The sequence below is a fragment of the Melanotaenia boesemani genome, chromosome 17 (assembly GCF_017639745.1).
Source record: "Melanotaenia boesemani isolate fMelBoe1 chromosome 17, fMelBoe1.pri, whole genome shotgun sequence".
In the NCBI taxonomy this organism is placed as follows: Eukaryota; Metazoa; Chordata; class Actinopteri; order Atheriniformes; family Melanotaeniidae; genus Melanotaenia; species Melanotaenia boesemani.
Window position 1 is genome coordinate 31,883,882 of NC_055698.1, and position 21,967 is coordinate 31,905,848.

The following is a 21,967-nucleotide window of genomic DNA, read 5'->3' on the forward strand; positions in this document are numbered from 1 at the left end:
TCCACTTTATGCAAGTCTATTAAAAAACAGAAAGAAAAATACACAAAGTTTAGTGCAGGAGATAAGATGATGATGTTTGTAGAATCTGCACATCTGTACTTAAGACTGTGTAATACAGCGTCACACCAGCAGGAAGCTCAGACTTTCCTCTCCCCGGCCACATTCACCAGCTTGTCCGGGGTTGATCCCGAGGCCAGCAGAGAGATGTAGCCCCTCCTGGGTCTTCCTCGGGGTCTCCTTCGTGCTGGAACACCTCACCAGGGAGGCGTCCTCACCAGATACCCGAGCCACCTGGCTCTTCTGGATGTGGAGGAGGAGCAGTTCTACTCTCATCTCCTCCTGGATGACTGAACTTCTCACCCTATCTCTAAGTCCAGACACCCTGCAGAAGAAACTCTGCTTGTATTCATGATTCACCCACAGCTCACAAATAATATAAAAATAAATACATAACTAAGAGTGAATAAAAGCCAATAAATAAACAGATAAAATCAATTAAACAGACAAAGACCAGAAGTTGTTTGTGACAAATTTGCAACAACAGACGTGGAAGAAGCTAAAATATCGATACCAGCTAAAATATCGATAGTATCGATACCAAGGCTAGTATCGGTAGTATCGTTCAGTACCAGCATGATGAGTCAGAGATTTGTCTTGCAGATGGCTTTGGGGGCAAAATGCCAAAAGACGTGAGTGGGAGCCAACCAACAGTAGATTTTTATCTAATTTGGACTGAATTGTGTGATAAAAGAGAACAATAAAGTTATTTTGTTAGATTGTTATTTTTTTTATATTGTTTATAAAGAAAAAAAAAGCCATTCAGTTTGTTAATAATAAAAAGTGACAAAAATCTTTGTTCTGTGTTTGATTACAATCATAATAATGATCAATATTTAAAAGGAAAATCATTACATGATAAATTCCCAGGACAGATGTCTGTATTGGAACTGGTGATACTTTCCCTGGATTGAATTGATACCAGAATTTGCAGTATGGCCCAGAACTAATAACTGCATCCTGCATCTTCATCTTCATCATCAGTGCTACCACTTCTCCGCACCACCTTCACTACATCTGCTTGCTTCTGCCCTGCAAGCTAATTAGACCTCACTGCATCTTCATTTCTTTTAATGAAGCCTGAGGCTGGTTTAATATTCAGAAAGAGATTTTTCTCAGTCTTTGCTTGTGTTAAACTTTCTGACTCAGTTTCTCCTTTTCTTCAAATTCCTGATACTGTTGGGCTTGTTGCCCAGGCAACGCTCGTCCCATCAGAAGACCCGGTCTGTCCCCTCCCTCACACTCTGCATCCCGAGGACAATGCTCCACTTTCACAGTGGGCGCTCCGCCGCCCACGCTCTAGGCTGGGCCCTCTTCAGCTGAATCACAGCTTTGAACCACCCACTGGATATTCACTCCAAGGCTGGAGTTCAATTAGCAGCGGTTTTCACTTTTCAATTGGCGGGTCAGTGTTTATATTTAGCTTGGCAAAGGTTCTCTATTCAAATAACATGACTTTCCCATGGCCCTTTCCCCACCCCGCGAGCCCGCCCGCCTGTTCGCTGAGCCTTCGTGCAGCTTCAGGTATGGAAAAGAACAGATTTTATGGATTTCTTTTTTACAATGGAGGAATAACAGCACTGCTTTGTTCCTCCCAAGCAAACCACCAGACAAGCTGAACACAAACTGTTTGTTCTGGTCTTCAGATGTTGAATCCTGGTGAAAATGTTTCTAATTAGTCTGGAATATGAAAGACAAAGAGCAGAGAGGAGGGAAGCACCAGCTGACAACAGGATGGGAAAACCCAGCAGAGGTCGGAGGTTAACAGGGCGGATGGTGGCAGCTCTTTGGGGTCAATGGATGTCAAATTTTAACAAAGTTCTAAGTGAAGTTGGGACCAATTTGATTCGATTTCGGTATCGGCTTCAATATCGATGTGATTCATTGATCAGATATTGGACTGATCCACAGAGGGACCTTTCATGGTCCAGTGTTTACTATAAGGTCTCATGTACATACTGTTATCGCTCGTTCAGATGTGTATCAGGTGCATGTATGTTTTTCTGTCGCCTAATTTGCTGTCCTGGTTTCCTGTTGTATTGTGTAGTTCATCCCCTTGTATATTACATTTTTTTTACGTCCTGTTTACTACCTTCGCTTCCCCTTAGCTTTGTTCTCCTGACTGTATAATTACCTCCTAGTTTCTGTTCACTGCCAGATCGCTGTTGTTTCCCCAGCGTCGTCTTTGTGTTAGTCCATGTCTCTGTTTAGGATGTCCATCCCTGTTACCTGCAGGTATTATCCCATAACCTTTAAACCTGCCTGCTTCCTGCCTCTTCACCTTGCATGGGTCCTCATCATCCATGCACCATGACAATATGCCATTTTTTAAATTGTGGTGATAAACAAAATAAAACCAGAGTTAGGATGAAAACGTAGAGTGTATTACCGTCACGTTTATCAGCCGATTCTAAGGAAAGTTCTGCAAGCAAGAAGAAGTAAACACTAAGAGCCATTATAACTTCATTCCTATTGGTGGAAAAATACTCCACATCAACCAATCAGAGGATTGTCTGACAAATTTAGTTGCAGAGAGGAGAAGTTGTGGGAGTGACCAAAATCCACCAAAAGTAGATTGAAGTGCTGCCTTCTGGTGGACAGGAGGACCAACACCAACACACCCTGGAGCTGTCCAACCTGTGACGTCGGCTCTGTCGTCTAGTGCCGTAGTTCCCAACCCGCTTTCCTCAGGAACCCGTTCATGCATATACTAAAAGCCATGAACCCCATGTTCCACCCCATGGTGAAACTATACTCGGTTTTATGCTTTCAGAAATGAGATTCTCACCATAAATAATGTAGTCCTGTCCTTCCATAAGACCAAAGTTAAATTAAGTTAATTAAATTACCCCTGTGCTCTCTGGGGGACTGCCTTGGGGGTCCCGGACCTCAGGTTGGGAACCAGTGTTTTAGCAGAAAGGAACTAAAACTAATTAAATTTTTTTAATCATATGGTGAAAACTGGTTGTTTTGTTAATACTTTTGCTACATTTTGATAAAAATAAATGTTTATAACTTTATTATTTACTAAATTTATATATCAGCTCAAATATATAATTTGATCTAACTTGAGATGTTTTACATTTCTTGGTGTTTTTCTTGTTTTGCTAATAGCTTTCCTCTCCGTCCAAACATTAATGTAAACAAACCAGTGTGAATATGTATATATATATATATATATATATATATATATACACACACACACATTTATCCTGTCAACAGTTTATTTTTTATGGACCTTGAGTCTGACAAATAAAGATGATGATGATGATGATGATGATGATGATGATGATGATTGCTGCTATTTGTTTAAAGTCAGACATGTAGAATAAATGAGTATTTAAGCTTAATTTCTTTATTTTTCTGTTTCTGAATAGAATTAATGATATATTTTATTGATATTTCAATTAAATAAAAGCATCCCAATAGATTTTTGGGACTTCTCAATCAATATCTCCAAACTATCTACTGAAAGTATGATTTTTCTTTGTGAATGTAAATCTCTAAGAGTAAAAGCAGGTGGTTTACCGCTGGCGGGGACGTAGGTGAAGCGCTGGTACTGGCTTCTTTTCCTCTTCCCGTTGCAGACGTAGAAGTTGACATGGACGGGAGTGGACAGTCTTTGGTTTCTGTACGGAGGGATTTCAACTAGAAGCGAATTCTGCAACACAGAAAAAGAAGTCAATTTAATACCAGTACAAGAAGAATTTCCTGCACGGTTGAACTGTAAACTTATTCAGCTGTTTGTTCTCTTCGCTCAGTTTCATCTCTTATTCACATATTTTGTTTCGTCAACTCAAACGACATAAAGATTTTTATAAGGAAAAACCATCTGAAAAAAAAAAAAAGAAACTGAATAAAATAAAGAGGTTCTGAAGTGAAATTCTTCTTCTGCTGAAGATAAAGTGGCAGAGGCAGGGGCGGGGCCTGTTGGTCTTCATATGACAGAAAGCCCATTCCATAGTAAAAAGGTTAAAGAGTCATGGCCTACTGTTGGGATGGATCTGATCCATGTGTTCTTATCAGAGTTTTCTATCCAGAGCCAAAAATGTATAAGCTTTACAGTGCAGACTGTTTGAAAATAATAAAAAAATAAATAAAAAAAAAACGTGCCCTCATTTTTATGGTATGTAGATATGTAGATATAGATATTTTCCAGTCATGTACATTTACTTGAATATAAATTTAACCAGAAATCTGTAACCAGGAGGAACCAACGTCAGCAACACCAAATCGGTTCCTGGTCCTGATGGAGGTTTTCCTTCATGGTTCTGGTCCTGATGGAGGTTTTCCTTCATGGTTCTGGTCCTGATGGAGGTTTTCCTTCATGGTTCTGGTCCTGATGGAGGTTTTCCTTCATGGTTCTGGTCCTGATGGAGGTTTTCCTTCCTGGTTCTGGTCCTGATGGAGGTTTTCCTTCATGGTTCTGGTCCTGATGGAGGTTTTCCTTCATGGTTCTGGTCCTGATGGAGGTTTTCCTCTCCACTGTCACCTCATGCAGCTCAGGGTGGAGGACTGAATCAAAGAGATGATCTGATCCAATCCAGTGGTTTCCTTCACTGGTCATTTTTTAATGAACTGGTTTATATGAACACATTTATAAACTGGATTGATGTGAATAATTTCCTGGGTTTGTTTTAATTGGATTATAACTGAACTATGTGTAAAGGTACCTTGAGATAACTGTTGTGAACTGAACTGAATTTATTTTAATGGATCTGTACCTTAACTTGTGTAGCTGGGAAGTTGTTACCCAGATTTCCTTTCATTATCTGAAAGCAGACAGTTCTAACACTGCTAACTGACGAGGATGCAGAGATGCAGCAGCAGGACTAAAACCCAGTTTACAATTAAATAGTTTTTGTCCAGTTTAGTAAATCTGGACCCTGATAAGAAAATGTAGAGTCATTAGTCATTTAAAGGCATGAGGGGATTATTTTAATGGAAAAAATCTAAATATTTATCATTAATGGACAAAGAAAGACTTTCCAGGAACTAATGTAAGCAATAAATCAAATCATCTGCAGTAATCTGAGATTTTTCTAAATTAATGTGAAGAACTATTGTTTCTGTTACTCTAAGTTCCTTTCAGTTGATCATTTGCTTTCTTAAACTCATTCAGTCATTTTTCTGTCTGCTTGGTGAGGATGGAGGGATCAGGGAAGTTTTAATGACTAAATTGCAGCATCGTGAAATCTGTAGTGTTAAACTGGGGAGTGGTGAATAAAATCTCAAAATCTGGTTGTTATTTCAAATGAAAGAGCCTCTAAGAGACCATGAAGTCAGGTTATAGAGAAGTCTGGTTGTTTGCTCAGTGAATAACTCAATTGATGTGAACCCGCTGAACTTGGGAGTGTCCGGATAGTTTATTTCCCCAGCAGAGCTTCCTGCGGAGACGAAGGCCAGGAGGGACCACGTTCCTGGGTTTAGCCTCTGGATAAATCAGCCCTACACGTTTCTGTGGATGAACATACATGACTGGATGTGTTAGAGGTGCTGCTCAGTAGTCTTAGAGAGGGGTCGTCTGTCTACAGCAGTTTCTGTTAAGATTAGAGCAGACATGTTGCATGACATCAGTTGTAAAGCCAAGTGGAGCCAAATGAGATGTTTTTTCTTCATTGCTGACCCTTCGGTGCTTCAGAGAATCAGCTGGTATAAACTCTAGAAACAGATCTGTGACTGCATCTAGCTCAGGAGGTTTGCAGCTTTGGTTTCTGCAGCTCTCTGAAGGTCCCACCACAGTATCTGGACTTTGACTGGATCACGTCTTTCTGTTGTAGACGTGTTTGGGATCATTGGTCCTCATTCACCAACCATTCTTACGAACAAACCTGTTCTCAAATCCTACCGACGAAACTTTTACAAAGATTGTGTAAACTCTTCGTACGAACACTGAGGAAAACTCTTACTGAATGGAAACGTTTATCAGCGTCTTTGATGTTTTTATGCTGTTCAGTTCATTTAAGTACAATAATAAAACTACAGTCATTTTTTTCTCAAAGATTTAAATAACTTTCGGTAAATTATAAAGCATTTTTTATTTTAAGATTAATAAGAAATTGAAAAAGTTATAATTTCCCTCGGATTTAATTCTGCTGCTGGTGATTTTGAACATCTGGTCCCTCAACCGCTCCATAAATTTTCACGTCACCCGTGACTTTCAAATCCACCTGCTGAATTTGGTCTTTAATAATTAAACTTTTTATTAGAATTAGTTTTATTAAGACATTAAGGTTATGTCTTGGCCACCTGGTTAATAAATGATGCCACAGCAGGTGTAAAATAGCTTTACCAGCTGTAAAAGGTACAGCAGGCTATGTAATGAACTTTCCCCTTTCAGCCACGACACCAGGACTACAGGCTGCTGTCCAAGCTCAGGAGGAATTAATGACCCGTTCATACGTAAAGCATGTGGTGGTCATGTGGTTAAGTTCTGGCAGCCGCACTCCATGGTGTCAGTGCTGTGAGTCAAGGCCAAATATGGGCCAAACAAAACGGCAGATGTGGACCACATTTGGGCCAAACATTTGTTTCTATCTCCATGACTGCAAGGTGTCCAGGTCTTGTAGCTGCAGACCAAGCCCAGATCACCATCCCTCCACCTCCGTGCTGACCACTTTGGTCTGGCCTGTCCAGGACATTGTTCCAGAAATCTTGTGGTTGGTTCAGATGCAGCTTTGTCAACCTCAGCCATGCTGACATGTTCATTTTGACAGAAGAGGCTTTCTCCTGCCCCTTTCAACACAAGGCTGATAGCTGGATAACTCAGCTGGCAGAGCATCATTCTCCCACGCAGGAAACCAGAGTTTGATTCCTTCAGAGGACGAATATTAACACCATCCAGTTGGGTCCTTAGGCAAGACCCTTCACACTACTGCCTAACCACTGGAAGTCGCTTTGGATAAAAGCATCTGCTATAAATGACTGTAATGTAAGCCATACCCGTTCCATCTTTTTCTAATTAGACTGTCATAAGCTAACATTTAACATGCTAGCTGAGGCCTGGAGAGTCTGAGATGTAGCACTTGGATGGTCAGATTTTGGGCTGAACTTGCTGGGACATCCAGGCCTGGGAAGATTGGAAGATGTCTTGAATGTTTTCCTTCTCTGCGCAGAATGATGGACTCCAAATAGTTTGGAAATGACCTTATAACCCTCCCCAAACTGACCCACTCAGACCCTAAAGACTGATAAATATTTTGTTATTAGCTTCCAAGAGATTCTTCTTGATGGTGCCCCGTGATTAATGTTTGTCATTAATGCTTTTATGTAAAAAATTAAAAACTGTTTTTGGTAATTTATTAATAAGTTAGTTTGGAAATGACCTTATCTTTCACAGATTAATAGTTATAAAGTATAAAGAGTTGCTTCTCTAAGGGCAGCTCAGATTGGTGATGATCAGTTAATCAGTGCACTGATTAGCAGCGCCGGCTGATCTTAATCCCTGTGGAAGCAGTAAGGATGGACTTGCTCAGTTTAACAACCCACCAACAGCAGCTCAGACTTGTGTAACCCGGTGAAATTGATTCCTTCCAAACATATGGAAGTATGAGACGGAGCATTTTTTTCGCTCCCAAAGTGAAAACTTCAGCACCATCCATCTCAGTTTATACGAGCAATCTGAGCCGAACTGTAAATAATCCCAAACACAAAAATGAAATCATGCCTCGTCTTCCAGATCTCTGCTCCTCTGGAAGGTCAGCTCGTGCAGGTGACGGAGGCAGTAAGGTATCAGGAATCTGCGGCCTGGCCCGTGTTGTGGAGGTTAAAACTAACCGAGGTGGCGTCTGTGTTTAAAATGGGAGCGATCCAGCAGACTGGGCCGAGCGGGGAGGGAGGTCCCAGATGTGTCCCAGCAGTTGCTGTGAAACTGGGAGCAGGTGCAGGGCCTCACATGCAGACACCTCTAATCCCCTCATCTATCTCCCAGACCACGTCTCGCTTTCAGCTGGAGGGAGAGCCAACTCCCACAGGCTGAAGCTGAACTTCTGAACACCTCTTCCACAAGTTTCAAACATGACACGGCCTCTCCCCCGGCTCAGAAAACCAGACAGAAGCATCACAGTTGTGAGAGGAACTAAAGCTCTGCAGCTTTTACAACAGTGGTTAATGTATCTTAAGAAAACGTGGTGGTGGTTTGGAGACATTAATTAAAACCAAACGGTCTGCAGGCCTCACACCTTTTGATGCTGTTCCTGTTTCTGGTTTCAAGCCAAGCTTACAGCAGATTGGCTTCAGCTTCATACTTAATACAAACATACAACCACAGGCAAAACTATGGAACCACCACGCTTGAAGGACGTACGGAAGCCCAGAGCAGCCATGTTTGAAAAGCAGGAAGGATTACGGTCATGGTTTCCTCCAGAAATCTGAGCTCTGATTGAGATCAAGACTGCTTGCTGTCCATTTCAACTCTTTTTGCTCCGAGTGTCCTCTTTGGGAGGTAATGACCTCCATCTGGTCCTTTACTGGTTGACATCAACCCCAGACCATCAGTGATGGAGGAAATCTGCTCTAAGCTTCATTGGACCGGAAGCAGCTTTGGCCTCATGTCCAATCAGATTGGTGATTTAAAAGCTTCCTGCTCCACTGTATCCTGGTTTTTCCTCCGTTAGCTCTTGGTGGTGGTTGACGTTTGACTTTTCTGGATTTCCCTCAGCTGCTCACAAACACCGACTCCTGCTGCTCGCCATTTGCTTTTCATTCCTTTTATTGGACATTTTTCTAATTTCAGTCAATGTTGCTTTGAGTTTTTATTCATTTAATGTTATTTTTTCTACTCTGACTTGAAAGATCTTTAATGAGTCTTTTTAATCCTTCCCACTGTTCCCAACGTTCCCACTGTTCCCAGCGACACGTCTCTGGCCATGTTTTCTGTGATTATTCTTTAACCAAAGAAATAATTTCTATATTTAGATTTAGATTTATGCAGGTCTTTGTTTTAAAAAAGCAAAGCATGATGTGAATCCAGTATTTTTTTCATTTAATTTCTTTATTTTAATTAATTTATTTATCTATTTATTTTGTTATTTATATACATCAGGGGTGGCCAACATCGGTCCTCAAGAGCCACAATCCTGCAGGTTTTCCATGCATCCCTGCACTGACACACCTGACTTAAACTAATGAGTCATTGTGCAGATCCTTATAGGCTGTTGGATCCATTTAATTTGAGTCAGGTGTGTGTGCAGGAATGCATGGAAAACCTGCAGCATTGTGGCTCTTGAGGACCGACGTTGGCCACCCCTGATATACATAATTAATTTATTAATTTGTTTATTTATATATTTATAAATTAATAGTTTATATATTAAATTAATTTATTATTTTTTATATACATAATTATCTTTTACTTTTTAAATTTATATATTCATTCTTTTATTTGTTCATTTATTAGTGATTTACTTTATTATCTTTCTATTTCTGTTTTTATTCCAGTCTTTTGAATTATTTTCACTTTTCCTGTATTTATTTAGTTTTTATTTAACTGGAAATAAATCCAGGTGTGACGGTGTTAACATCCTGAACAGCTGCTGGTTCTGTATCGTTTTACCAGGTGTAATAATGTGGACTTGACCTAAAAGGGGTCAAATCTCCCCAAATGTCTCTCAGTTCTGATTAAGACATCAGTTTGGTTTAGAAACGTGAAGCTGAAACTGAACAGCTGTTTCATACAAGTAACACTTACATGCTTGGAGGCGTCTCTCTCGACCTTGGCCTCCGTCTCCCAGAGGTGGTGACCATCTAAAAGGAAAAATCCAAAAGGAGAAAATGACAGATCAGAAAACAATTCCACAGAGAGGAAGACACGACATCGTCTGTTACATCAGAGCTCTATAAAACAGCCACAGAGAGCCGAGAGAATCGCAAACGTCACGACGTCTGAATGCAGCTCATGAGCTCATCGCTTCAGTCGGACAAACCTGGGAGAGACAAAAAGAAAAACTCATGCAATCCTGAAAAGGCTCCCGTCATTCCACAGGGATGAGCAATGTCTTTGGTGGATGAGATGAAGCTTGACTTCATCGCTGTGTGGAATCCCGACATGCTCGAGCAGCTGGTTGGCTCGTTAACGCGCAGCGGCTGGAAACTCGACTCAGCTTTCAGACCAACTACGTCTGGTGCTCCCGAAGGAATCACTGTTATTCCCATATAATGATTGCAAAATGGTATTTTTCTTCCTCATTGTTGCCACATAAAGGGGTTTTTCCATCAGACAATAAAACGAGGCGCTGTAGGAGTTGAGAAAGAAGTTTGATTTGAAAGTCTGTTAAAGCAGATCTAAGCCCTGACTTGTTAAGAGGAGCCTAACGATTCATTAAAATACTGTAAAAAAGGTGAAGCTGAAGCCAAGTTTCATGAAAATAAAAGTTTAGTTTTGAGTGTTGATAGGAAACAGAAGTGTCCTTTTTAAGTATTAATTTGTTTCCGGTGAGGGCTGGACTCCGCCAAGGCTGCCTTTTGTCACTGATTCTGTTCATAACTTTTATGGACAGAATTTCTAGGCGCAGCCGAGGTGTTGAGGGGATCCGGTTCGGTGGCCTCAGAATTGGGTCTCTGCTCTTTGAGGATGATGTGGTTCTGTTGGCTTCTTCGGGCCGTGATCTTCAGCTCTCACTGCAGTGATTCGCAGCCAAGTGTGAAGCGGCTGGGATGAGAATCAGCACCTCCAAGTCCGAGACCATGGTCCTCAGCCGGAAAAGGGTGGAGTGCTCTCTCCGGGTCTGCGATAGGGTCCTGCCCCAAGTGGAGGAGTTCACGTATCTTGCGGTCTTGTTCACGAGTGAGGGAAGGATGGAGCGGGAGACCAACAGGCGGATCGGTGCAGAGTCTGCAGTGATGCAGACTCTGCATCGGTCTGTCGTGGTGAAGAAGGAGCTGAGCCAAAAGGCAAAGCTCTCGATTTACCAGTCGATCTACGTTCCTACCCTCACCTATGATCACGAGCTGTAGGTAGTGACCGAAAGAACAAGATCGTGAATACAAGTGACTGAAATGAGTTTTCTCCGCAGGGTGGCCGGGCTCTCCCTTAGAGATAGGGTGAGAAGCTCAGTGATCCGGGAGGGGCTCAGAGTAGAGTCGCTGCTCCTCCACATCGAGAGGAGCCAGATGAGGTGGCTCGGGCATCTGGTTAGGATGCCTCCTGGACGCCTCCCTGGTGAGGTGTTCCGGCATGTCCTACCAGGAGGAGACCCTGGGGAAGACCCAGGACACGCTGGACGGACTACATCTCTCGGCTGGCCTGGGAACGCCCCGGGATCTCTCCAGAATGTGGCCGGAGAGAGGGAAGTCTGGGTTTCCCTGCTTAGGCAGCTGCCCCCGCGATCCGACCCCAGATAAGTGGCATGAAAATGGATGGATTAAGTTCTTTTTCCACATAAAACATAAAAACAGCAAATGTAAGAAGATTTCAGACTGAAACTAAATATCAGGGTGGAGTATGGCCTATATAGCTGCACATGAATCAAATGGTTTTATTGATCTGTGGGATCAGTTGTAGCATTTATAGCTCACATTTCTGCTACTGTATACATGGTAAATAAACTTAGCACAAAACCTTGGTAAATTAGTTTTTGGTGGGTTATTTATTTGTTGTAACAATGCTTCTTGGTAAAAAAAAAAATGTTATATTGTAGGAAAGTCTGTATATTTACCCTTTAAGGAAACTGGATTTGTGGAATGAGCAGCACAGTTGAGTATGTGGGATGAAAAACTTCTTTGATAATGCCAAACAGTTGATTCTCCTACATGATTTGACCTCCTGGTACCCCAGGTATGACAATCAGGTGCTCGTTTAGCAGCACCTGCTGCAGCAGTCAGTAGACAGCTGCTCCAAACCCTCCATGTTTTACTGATCCGGATTGGGCCTGGATCTGGATCTGGATCTGAAACTGGTAAGACCAAGTTTAAGCAGAGACAGGCTGTGAAATGTCTTCTACAGGTTTTCAGTGAAGATTTGTAGGACAGCACGGCCAACGGTTCTCTACTTGACTTGTTGTGTCTTGCAGTTAAATCAGTTATACTAGAGCTTAAATTATACCACACAAAAAGATCTGCATGTGGAACAGATGTGTGGACAGAGAACAGAAATTGTATTTTTTTTGTTTTATTTGTCTGAATAACCTGTTTCACCGTAAAGGTCCATTTATGCTCCCTTTGCGTACGTAAATAGGTACGTCTGTTTCAAACGAAACTTCCGTGCTCACCTTACATGGTTGTTAGCCAATCCATCCACCAGAGGGCAGTGCAGAGTTCAGAGTTGTGACGTCAGTTTCAGACAATAACAAACATTCTAGGAGATTGTGATGATGTTCATTCTCATAAAAAAACATTTAAAAAAAGGCAGCACAGTAGACGGCGGTGGTCTGTATGAACATTAAATACATCACAGCTTCTTCTTCTCGGGTCACATGTCAGCTGTACTGCTCAACACTGCCCCCTCGTTTCTGGTGGTACTGCTGCGGCAGAGCGTGGCAGGGTTGTTATGCTAGGGTGCACAATGCATCGTGGGTAATGTAGAAGATGTAGTGCCGTGAAAATGTTAACAGATCTCACCTCTAAACGAGTTCACGTTCTTTATTTGTAAACATGTATCTTCTGATCTAAACTCGTTTGTGTACAACACTGGCCCCTGTCTGTTTGTTTGTTTGTTTATTAAATGAAGAAATTGTTAAATTACCAGTATGTTGTTTTTTTTCAGTCTCCAATCATCCAATCCAAATTATTTATTTAGGTTTTTAAATAAAAAATGTTGACCAAAGTGCTGAACAATAAAACAAATCATTTAAAAACATATATCTATAAATTCACCACAACTTAGGCCAAAACATCGACAGTCAAGAGCTTATAAAATGACCAAAATCAATTTAAAACCTTAAAAACAACTTAAGAGACCTTAAACGTAAACTAAACCTAACTTAAATCAACAGCAGAATCAGCTGTTTGGCAGATTTAACATATTTTCTCATGGGCACAACCCACATATTCGACTTTGCTGCTCATCCCAAAAATGCTTTTACATTTAGAAAGGAAATAAAAAGACTTTCCAACGGTATAAGATTTATAACCAGGAAGCATCATTACAACAAATAAATAATCCACCAAACACTCATTTCCTTGGGTTTCGTCCTGAGAAACATTCCAAGGACACTTTGACGGGCAGATCAGGGACGGAAAAAATTGAACCACAAACATTTTTATTGATGCTTTGCTGCTTAAAATTTAGAGAAACATGAAATCATTAGTCCCAGGTAATTGTGAAAATGCTTTAAATGACTGCAGTAGATGGGCAAAGACAGCCAATCATAGATCAAGATGATAAAGGCTAACGGCTACATCTCGAACTTGTCTCCACAGATCACTGTCAGATCATTTCTAAACACAGAGAAGATGGCATCAAAAGTGCAAAACATGAGGATTCAGAACAGCAGATAGCTGCTATGTTTGTCTTTATCATACAGCTGGTGTATGTAACAAGCCACCTGCTAATACCTGTAGCTACAGACAAGCTATAAGCATGATTCAGTCTTCACTCTTTCATGAATGAACAAATCAAGATAACAGAGGCAAACCCTGGTAAAACCAAGCCCTCTGCAAGCATCAGGATAATCTGAATCTGGTGCAAATGCATGCTGCAGACATGTCGGGTGCACACACACATTTCACATGTGGTTTTACGAATCAAACCTAAGATTTGCAAACAGTGTGGAAAGAAAACCTCCCTGTCAGACAGGAAACGACAGCTGCTGGGACGTCACTCTGTGGTGAGGTACAGCATGTTCACTAGATTCTGTTCTAATGTTCGGAGGTAGCTCCATTTAAAACTAAATAAAATAAACAGATAAATGCTTAGATAAACACATATTTTACTCCCAGTAGAAGATAAACAACATGTCAGATGATGAAACTGAGAAATTTCACCATTTGATGGAAAATCAGAGCTGAAAAAAAGTTGGAACAGGAGCAACAAAAGGCTGGAAATGTACCTGGTACAAACCAGAAACACCTGGAGGAGCATTAGACAACTAACCAGGTTAACTGGTAACAGGTCAGTAACATGACTGGTATAAAAGGAGCATTTCAGAGAGGCAGAGTCTCTCAGATGAAAAGATGGACAGAGGTTCACCAATCTGAGACAAACTGGATCTAAAACTGGAACAATTTCAGAAAAATGTTCCTCAGATTTTGAAGATCCTCCATCTACAGTGTAGAACATCATCAGAAAATTCAGAGAATCAGGGGGAATCTCTGTGTACATGGGACAAGGCTGGATGCTGGTGATCTTCTGCATTAAAAGCAGACATGATTCTCTACTGGAAACCACTGCATGGACTCAGGAAGACTTCCAGAAACCACTGTCTGTGAACACAGTTCACCCTGAAACCCACAAATGGAGGTTAAAGCTCCATCATGCAGAGAAGAAGCCAGATGTGAACAGGATCCAGAACCAGCTTCTTCCGTCTTCTCTGGACCAAAGCTCATTTAAAATGGTCTGAGGCAAAGTGGAAACCTGGATGAAGATGTGAACTAGTTTGTGGAAAGCATGGACGGCGTGTCCTGCAGACTAAAGAGGAGAGGGAGCATCCAGCTTGTTATCAGTGGACAGGTGAAAAGCTGCATCTCTGATGGGATGGGGCTGCATTAGTGCCTATGGCGTGGGCAGCTTCCACATCTGTGAAGCTCCATCAATGCTGAAAAGTACATGGAGGTTTTAGAGCAACATCTGCTCCCATCCAGACAACGTCTCTTTCAGGGAAGGCCTTGCAGATTTCAGCAAGACGATGCTGAACCACATCCTGCATCCATCACAGCAGCATGGCTTCACAGGAGAAGAGTCCGGCTGCTGAACTGGCCTGCCTGCAGTCCAGACCTTTCACCAGTACACAACATCTGGAGCATCATGGAAACAGAAATCCAGCAACCAAGGTCCAGGATTGTAGAGCAGCTAGAATCCTGCATCAGACCAGAATGGGACAACATTCCTCTCCTAAAACTCCAGCAACTGGTCTCCTCACTTCCCAGACATGTTAGAAGAAGAAGATGCTACACCAAGCTGAACATCACCCTGGAACTACTTTTTACATCATGCTGAACATCACCCTGGAACTACTTTTTACACCGTGCTGAACATCACCCTGGAACTACTTTTTACACCATGCTGAACATCACCCTGGAACTACTTTTTACACCATGCTGAACATCACCCTGGAACTACTTTTTACACTATGCTGAACATCACCCTGGAACTACTTTTTACACCGTGCCGAACATCACCCTGGAACTACTTTTTACACCGTGCTGAACATCACCCTGGAACTACTTTTTACACCGTGCTGAACATCACCCTGGAACTACTTTTTACACCGTGCTGAACATCACCCTGGAACTACTTTTTACACCGTGCCGAACATCACCCTGGAACTACTTTTTACACCGTGCTGAACATCACCCTGGAACTACTTTTTACACCATGCTGAACATCACCCTGGAACTACTTTTTACACCGTGCTGAACATCACCCTGGAACTACTTTTTACACCATGATGAACATCACCCTGGAACTACTTTTTACACCATGATGAACATTACCCTGGAACTACTTTTTACACCATGCTGAACATCACCCTGGAACTACTTTTTACACCATGCTGAACATCACCATGGAACTACTTTTTACACCATGCTGAACATCACCCTGGAACTACTTTTTACACCATGCTGAACATCACCCTGGAACTACTTTTTACACCATGCTGAACATCACCATGGAACTACTTTTTACACCATGCTGAACATCACCATGGAACTACTTTTTACACCATGCTGAACATCACCCTGGAACTACTTTTTACACCATGCTGAACATCACCCTGGAACTACTTTTTACACCATGCTGAACATCACCATGGAACTACTTTTTACATCGTGCTGAACATCACCCTGGAACTACTTTTTACACCGAGCTGAACATCACCCTGGAACTACTTTTTACACCAAGCTGAACATCACCCTAGAACTACTTTTTACACCATGCCGAACATCACCCTGGAACTACTTTTTACACCGTTCTGCACATATTTTCTATCACATGATTAAATGTCTTCGTTTTATTATCTGATATGTTGTTTATCTTCTACTGGGAATAAAATATGACCTGATCAGATTTGGAAATAATTGATTTCTGGTTTTAGTTACATTGTCCTAAACTTTTTTTTTTTTTTATCTTTGTTTTAAATAGTATTTAAAAAAAAGACAAGAAAATTTTTTATAGCTTTGTTGCTTCACCTTATTTATATTACAAAAGACATTAAAGACATTATTCAAGTAAATAATAACAGATCAATGAACCAAAAAACTTGTGAAATAGAGTTGATGCAACACAGTGGTAAACATGCCTCTGCCCGAAATGCCATCAAAATCAAAATAAACATCCTTCCTTAGAGCAGACACTCAGCTCCAGCCCAAGGCATGAGCAAAGTGGCTGCTTTGGGCCCCCATGCCACCAGGAGGACCCCCAAGTGTACTTGAAATATCAACATATCTTGATTTAAAATAATAATAACAGTAATAATAATAATAATAATAAAAACAAAACACAATATGTCATATCAAGATATCACACTTATACTTCCTCTGTTCTGGATTATATCACTACCACAACTGACAGTATCACGACAAAGAAGCAGATGGCCACATAGCTGAAGTCATGGATGATACAAGGAGGTGCGGCTCCTGCTGAAGGCCCATAACAATGCCTTCAGATCAGGTGATGCACAGGAGCATAGATGATGCAATTTCCATAGGGCTGTACTCTGTGCTCACACACCTGGACAACAGCCACACATATGCACGATTGCTGTTTGCTGACTTCAGTTCAGCATTCAGCACTGTCATCCCCTCCAAGTTAATCACTAAACTTGGAGATCTGGGCACCGACATATCCCTCTGCAATTGGATTATGGACTTCCTGACCAACAGACCACAGCATGTTAGGTCAGGCCACACCTGCTCCACCACCATCCCCCTCGACACTGGGGTGCCACAGGGCTGTGTGCTGAGCCCATTCTTCTTCTCCCTCTTCACCCACGACTGCAGACCTGTGCATGGATCTAACGCCATCATCAAGTTTGCGGATGACACCACGGTGATTGGTCTCATCCGGAACAACGATGAGACCGCCTTAAATTTCCCTCTGGATCAATAAAGTATCTATCTATCTATCTATCTATCTATCTATCTATCTATCTATCTATCTATCTATCTATCTATCTACAGAGAAGAGGTACAGCACCTGGCCACGTGGTGCACTGCAAATAACCTGCTCTTCAACACCAGTAGACTTCAGTAAAGAGAAAAAGGCACACACGACCCTATTTGTATCAATGGGAAGGTCGTAGAGCGTGTCTCCAGCTTCAAGTTCCTGGGGACCCACATCTTGGAGGACCTGACCTGAAACACCAACACCTCCAGCCTGGACAAGAAAGCTCACCAGCGCCTGTTCTTCATGAGGACACTGAAGAAGAACCACCTGTCTTCAGCCACCCTGGTGAACTTTTACCGCTGTGTTATCAAAAGCATCCTGACAAATTGTGTCACAGTCTAGTAAATGGTCTGTACTTATACAGCGCTTTTATCCAAAGCGCTTTACATGTACGTCACATTCACCCATTTACACACACATTCACACACTGATGGCGGAAGCTGCCATGCAAGGCGCTCAACCATGACCCACCAGGAGCAATCAGTGGTCTCGGTGTCAGCTTGCAGACTTATTGGGCTCTGTCAGTCCAGGAGAGACGAGAATGGAGCAACATTTTGCCATACGAGAGCACATTTCATCAGCGTCAGTTACGCCGGCCCTTCCTATCAGCAAATTCAGAGGAAGTAGTTTTACTAGTTTTAAAAAGATGTGGTATCGGTGCATCTGTAGTGAGAAGTCATGGAGAAGTTGGCCCCAGTTTTAAGCTATGTTGTAGGGGGAGATTGCATTTTTGCACACTTTTGTACCTTTCTTCCAAATTTCTGCCACACTCATGCATCACTATACATATTAAAAAGTGCAAATTAATTCAAAACTATTTTTCCACATTAAGGTTAGAAACCAGAGCCGAAGTGAAACCAGTATGATGTAAACTAACAACAGATAATGCAAATAAATGGGTATGAAACTATCAAGCAGTCCTGTCCTGCTTAGTCTTTATGTCATCGTTACTCGACCAAAGCAGCAGAGGCTGAAGAAACCAAGCTGGAACCTGGTTCATATTCTACCTCTACTGCTTAAAGTACCAGACTGACTGTCTACTTGCATTCTTTTGACATTTTTCTTTATCAACTTGGGGAATAAAAAACATCTTAGAAGAGCTGGACTTCCACCAGGATGCCAGCATACCAGCAGACCATCTACAGGATCAGGCTTTTTCCAGGCCTCCAGGCTACCAGCTATCCTTCCATCGCAGCTTCCAGCAGGGCTCCAGGTTACCACCAGGCCCAGGCTTCGAATAGAGCTCAAGGACACCAGCAGGGCCACTGTCTGCCTACAGGACCAGGTTTTTTTCCCAGGCCTCCGAGCTGCAAGCCAGTCCAGGTTCCATACTGACAGGCTACCACCAGGTACAGATATCTTGGCTATAGGCCGAGATTATCTTGAGCTTATCTCTTATGCACTGTATATATTTTATTCCCATTTTTAATCTACTAAAATGCCACCTAAAAAAAGTGAAGAAGATTTAATGTTTCCTTCAGTTGTTTGTGAACTTTTGAACCAGCAAAAGCTACTCTTCAACCTACCCAAGGTTTTGTAAATCATGCAGCCGTTTGTCTTCTTCATTATGTCTAAACAAGCCCAGCGCTTACATGCTGAAGGGGGAACTATCTCATGTTATAATTTTACCACTGGTAATGCCCAATCTAATGTACTAATAAATAATGAATTTCAGTTACTGCAGCTTCAAAATGATAAAAAGGTCTAGAATAATTAATTTAATCCTGATTTATTTTTGTCTTTAAATAAATAAATCGATGGAGGAAGTAGAGGTAGTGGAGTCTCTCTTTATGTCAAAAAGGTTTTGAGTTCGAACACAGAACTGAGTTTAAAGTTAAGTTTCAAGACTGTAACAGTGAAGCTGTTTTTCCAGAGGTGCAAACTGTTGCTCTGAATTTAAAAAAAGGCTTATTGTAGGTTCACATATCGACCTCCAATTACTGACATCCGCAAGTTTAAAGAGGGTTTATGAGATAATTGGACCATGTTGGTAAGGAGAATAAACCTTATTTACTAGGTGATTTTAATATTAACCTTCTGAATGAGGAGATCAAACATCATATTAATGACCTCTCAAACATATTTTCCTCTAATTACTTCTGTCCTCGAATTAACAAGCCCGCAAGAATAACTAGTAACTCCTCTACGCTGATAGATAATTTTTTACTAATGCATTTTCTAATGTTATAAAATCTGATATTCTTTACACTGACATCTCACATCATATACCTGTCATTCAATTGTCTGTTTTGCACAGTAAATCAGCTATGTCTGAACTAAAGAGGTTTTTATTTCGAAGGTTCAATGACAAGAATATTAACAGCTTCAGAGAGGTGCTGGCGAAGTTGTCTTGGGAGACCGTCCATGAGGCGCTGAATGTAAATACAGCTTATGATTATTTTTATGCCAAGTTCTATTCTGTTTTTGACCAATGTTTTCCTCTCATAAATAACAGTACCAAAAAAAACCTGCAAGACTCGACAAACCATGGTTTACTACTGAACTTGAAGGAAAGGAAATCTGAAGGAAATCTGCTTTAAAGAAAAGTAAATCATATAAGAAAAACATACAAGGTCCTTCCCCCTTAAACTATGCTATAAAATGATTTGCCATCCAACATCTCTACCTATTTCTTTTCAGTTTCAGTTACCAACTCTTGTTGTCATTTTAGAAGAAGTAAGAATGACCTATGCATTCCTTTCTGTAGGACCTCAGTTACTAAATCCATTTGTATATCACGGTGTGGTGCTGTGGAAACGAAAAATCAAACAGAATCATGTTTATCTTTAAATAAATTTAATATTAATATTCTTATTTTCTTTTTTATCTGTTTAATGTTGTCTATATCTGTGTGTATAAGAAGGAGATATGTGTTGTGCATTCTGTCTGTGTCAGAGAGAAAGGGGTACGGGGTGGGGAGGGGAGTGTTAAGTGATAACTATAGCTAGATATAAGTTTAAGATGGGGAGGGTTTTTTTTTTTTTTTTTACAATTTTATGAAAGTAAGTGCAAATAACAATAAACAAATAAAGCAACAGTAAAAGTTAAGCACTGGTGGTGCTGAGGTGGTCTACCGGGGGACCCTTTAAAACAAATTTTGTTTGGGGCACCAAAAAGGCTTGGGCCGGCCCTGCATATACAACTTTCTGTTTCTTGTGACAGAAACTACGATCTGCAGAGCGTCTCATTTGTTTTTTCTGCTTCCTGCTGCACCTCATCCCATCAGGATCGTCTCCAGAAGGGAAGCCTTCAGAGTTGATGTCAACCCACAGGAGATAAACATGCGTTTCAGATCTCCCTCTTAATCTCTCCCAGATTCACTCACACATCATTTTTCATCCGTACAGGGAAAATAAAAACTAAAAAATGAGACGGAGCAGTTTGTTTTCTGTGCCCATCCACCTATTGCCAGGAAATTTCTCAAGAGCTTTTGAAAAGCTGAATGTGTGGGATGCCTTTGTTTGTAAAGTGTACCACATAATTGATAACCACAGAATGTTCCAGAGTTATAGAGCAACATCTGCTCGCGCCTGCAACGATCCAATGAAAAACTTCAGCTGCAACTCCTCTCCAGCTCCCCTCCCACCAATTTGCAGCAAGAACAATATAGTTTCTTGCTCCCTGGCCCACTGTGCTGGACAGCAGCCAATATTATCCCAGTTAAACAACTCAGCCTAAAACCTCTCCTCAAAACCACGCCACCATATAAACCCAGTACCCCTCCACAACTCTCAGTGCCCAGCCTCCACCAGCCGTGGCTTCCCAGCCTCCTAAGAAGTCATACAATTCACATTTCGTTAACTATACAAGTCTATACAAGTCATTACTTTTCCGGGACAGACATAACACAGAGCTGTCAGTGACACATGGCTGTACAGTCATGGCTGCACAGGGGATCAAACAATATACAATTCACTTATTTGTCAAGTTGTGTTTATAAATGGAATCAAACAGCTCCTTGTACTCCCTAATTGGAGTTGGGTGGAGTAAAACTTTGGTGCCCAGAGTGAAACAGCGGGATGGCATGCACCCAAGCCCTTATAACATACAGTAAATATAAACACATGCTCAGCCCAGGCCCATGTGGCGCACTGAATGAGCTGCCTTGTCCTCCGAGTGATGACTGAAACGTCTTCCATCCTGAAACCATGTGGATTTTGGAAATGGCATTACCCTCTTCATCACATACCCCCCTGTACAGGAGGCTGCATAAGATCCATGCAGTCCAGCAGATGTTTGCAGACACCAGAAAGAAGCAATGCTAACATGTAGCATAGCAACATGACAGGGAGATACTCAGCTAAAAGACTACCAAGAATTGGCATCCAAACCAAACACAGTTCAAACCCCCACACAGTTTTATGGGAATGTAGAAAACCACAAGAACAACTCTGTCCACTTTGGAGCTTCTGCTTATTTCTCCACTTCAAGCAAAACCACACAGACAAGGTGTCACATGAAAGCAGAGACTCTGCTGGTTCCAGAGATGTGTCTCATCACTGCGGGACAAAAACTCTGGGAGCTAGCAGTCAAAATCACAAATCATTCCTAGGACTACTTCACTAATTCCTCGGTCTACTTTACTAATTCCTAGGTCTACTTCACTTATTCCTAGGTCTACTTCACTAATTCCTAGGTCTACTTTACTTT

The 21,967-nt window shown here is 41.5% G+C and overlaps 1 protein-coding gene across 1 annotated transcript in view; it reads right to left on the reverse strand.

Moving 5' to 3' along the window:
* Positions 1–21,967, reverse strand: part of nfatc1 (nuclear factor of activated T cells 1) — a 66,305-nt gene that overhangs the window by 19,900 nt on the left and 24,438 nt on the right. Inside the window, exons 7-8 of the mRNA XM_042012551.1 lie at positions 9,746–9,801; positions 3,586–3,718 (exon numbers count right to left, since the gene is read on the reverse strand). Of these exons, the coding sequence (XP_041868485.1) occupies positions 3,586–3,718; positions 9,746–9,801 (189 nt within the window). The remainder of the gene's footprint in view (positions 1–3,585; positions 3,719–9,745; positions 9,802–21,967) is intronic.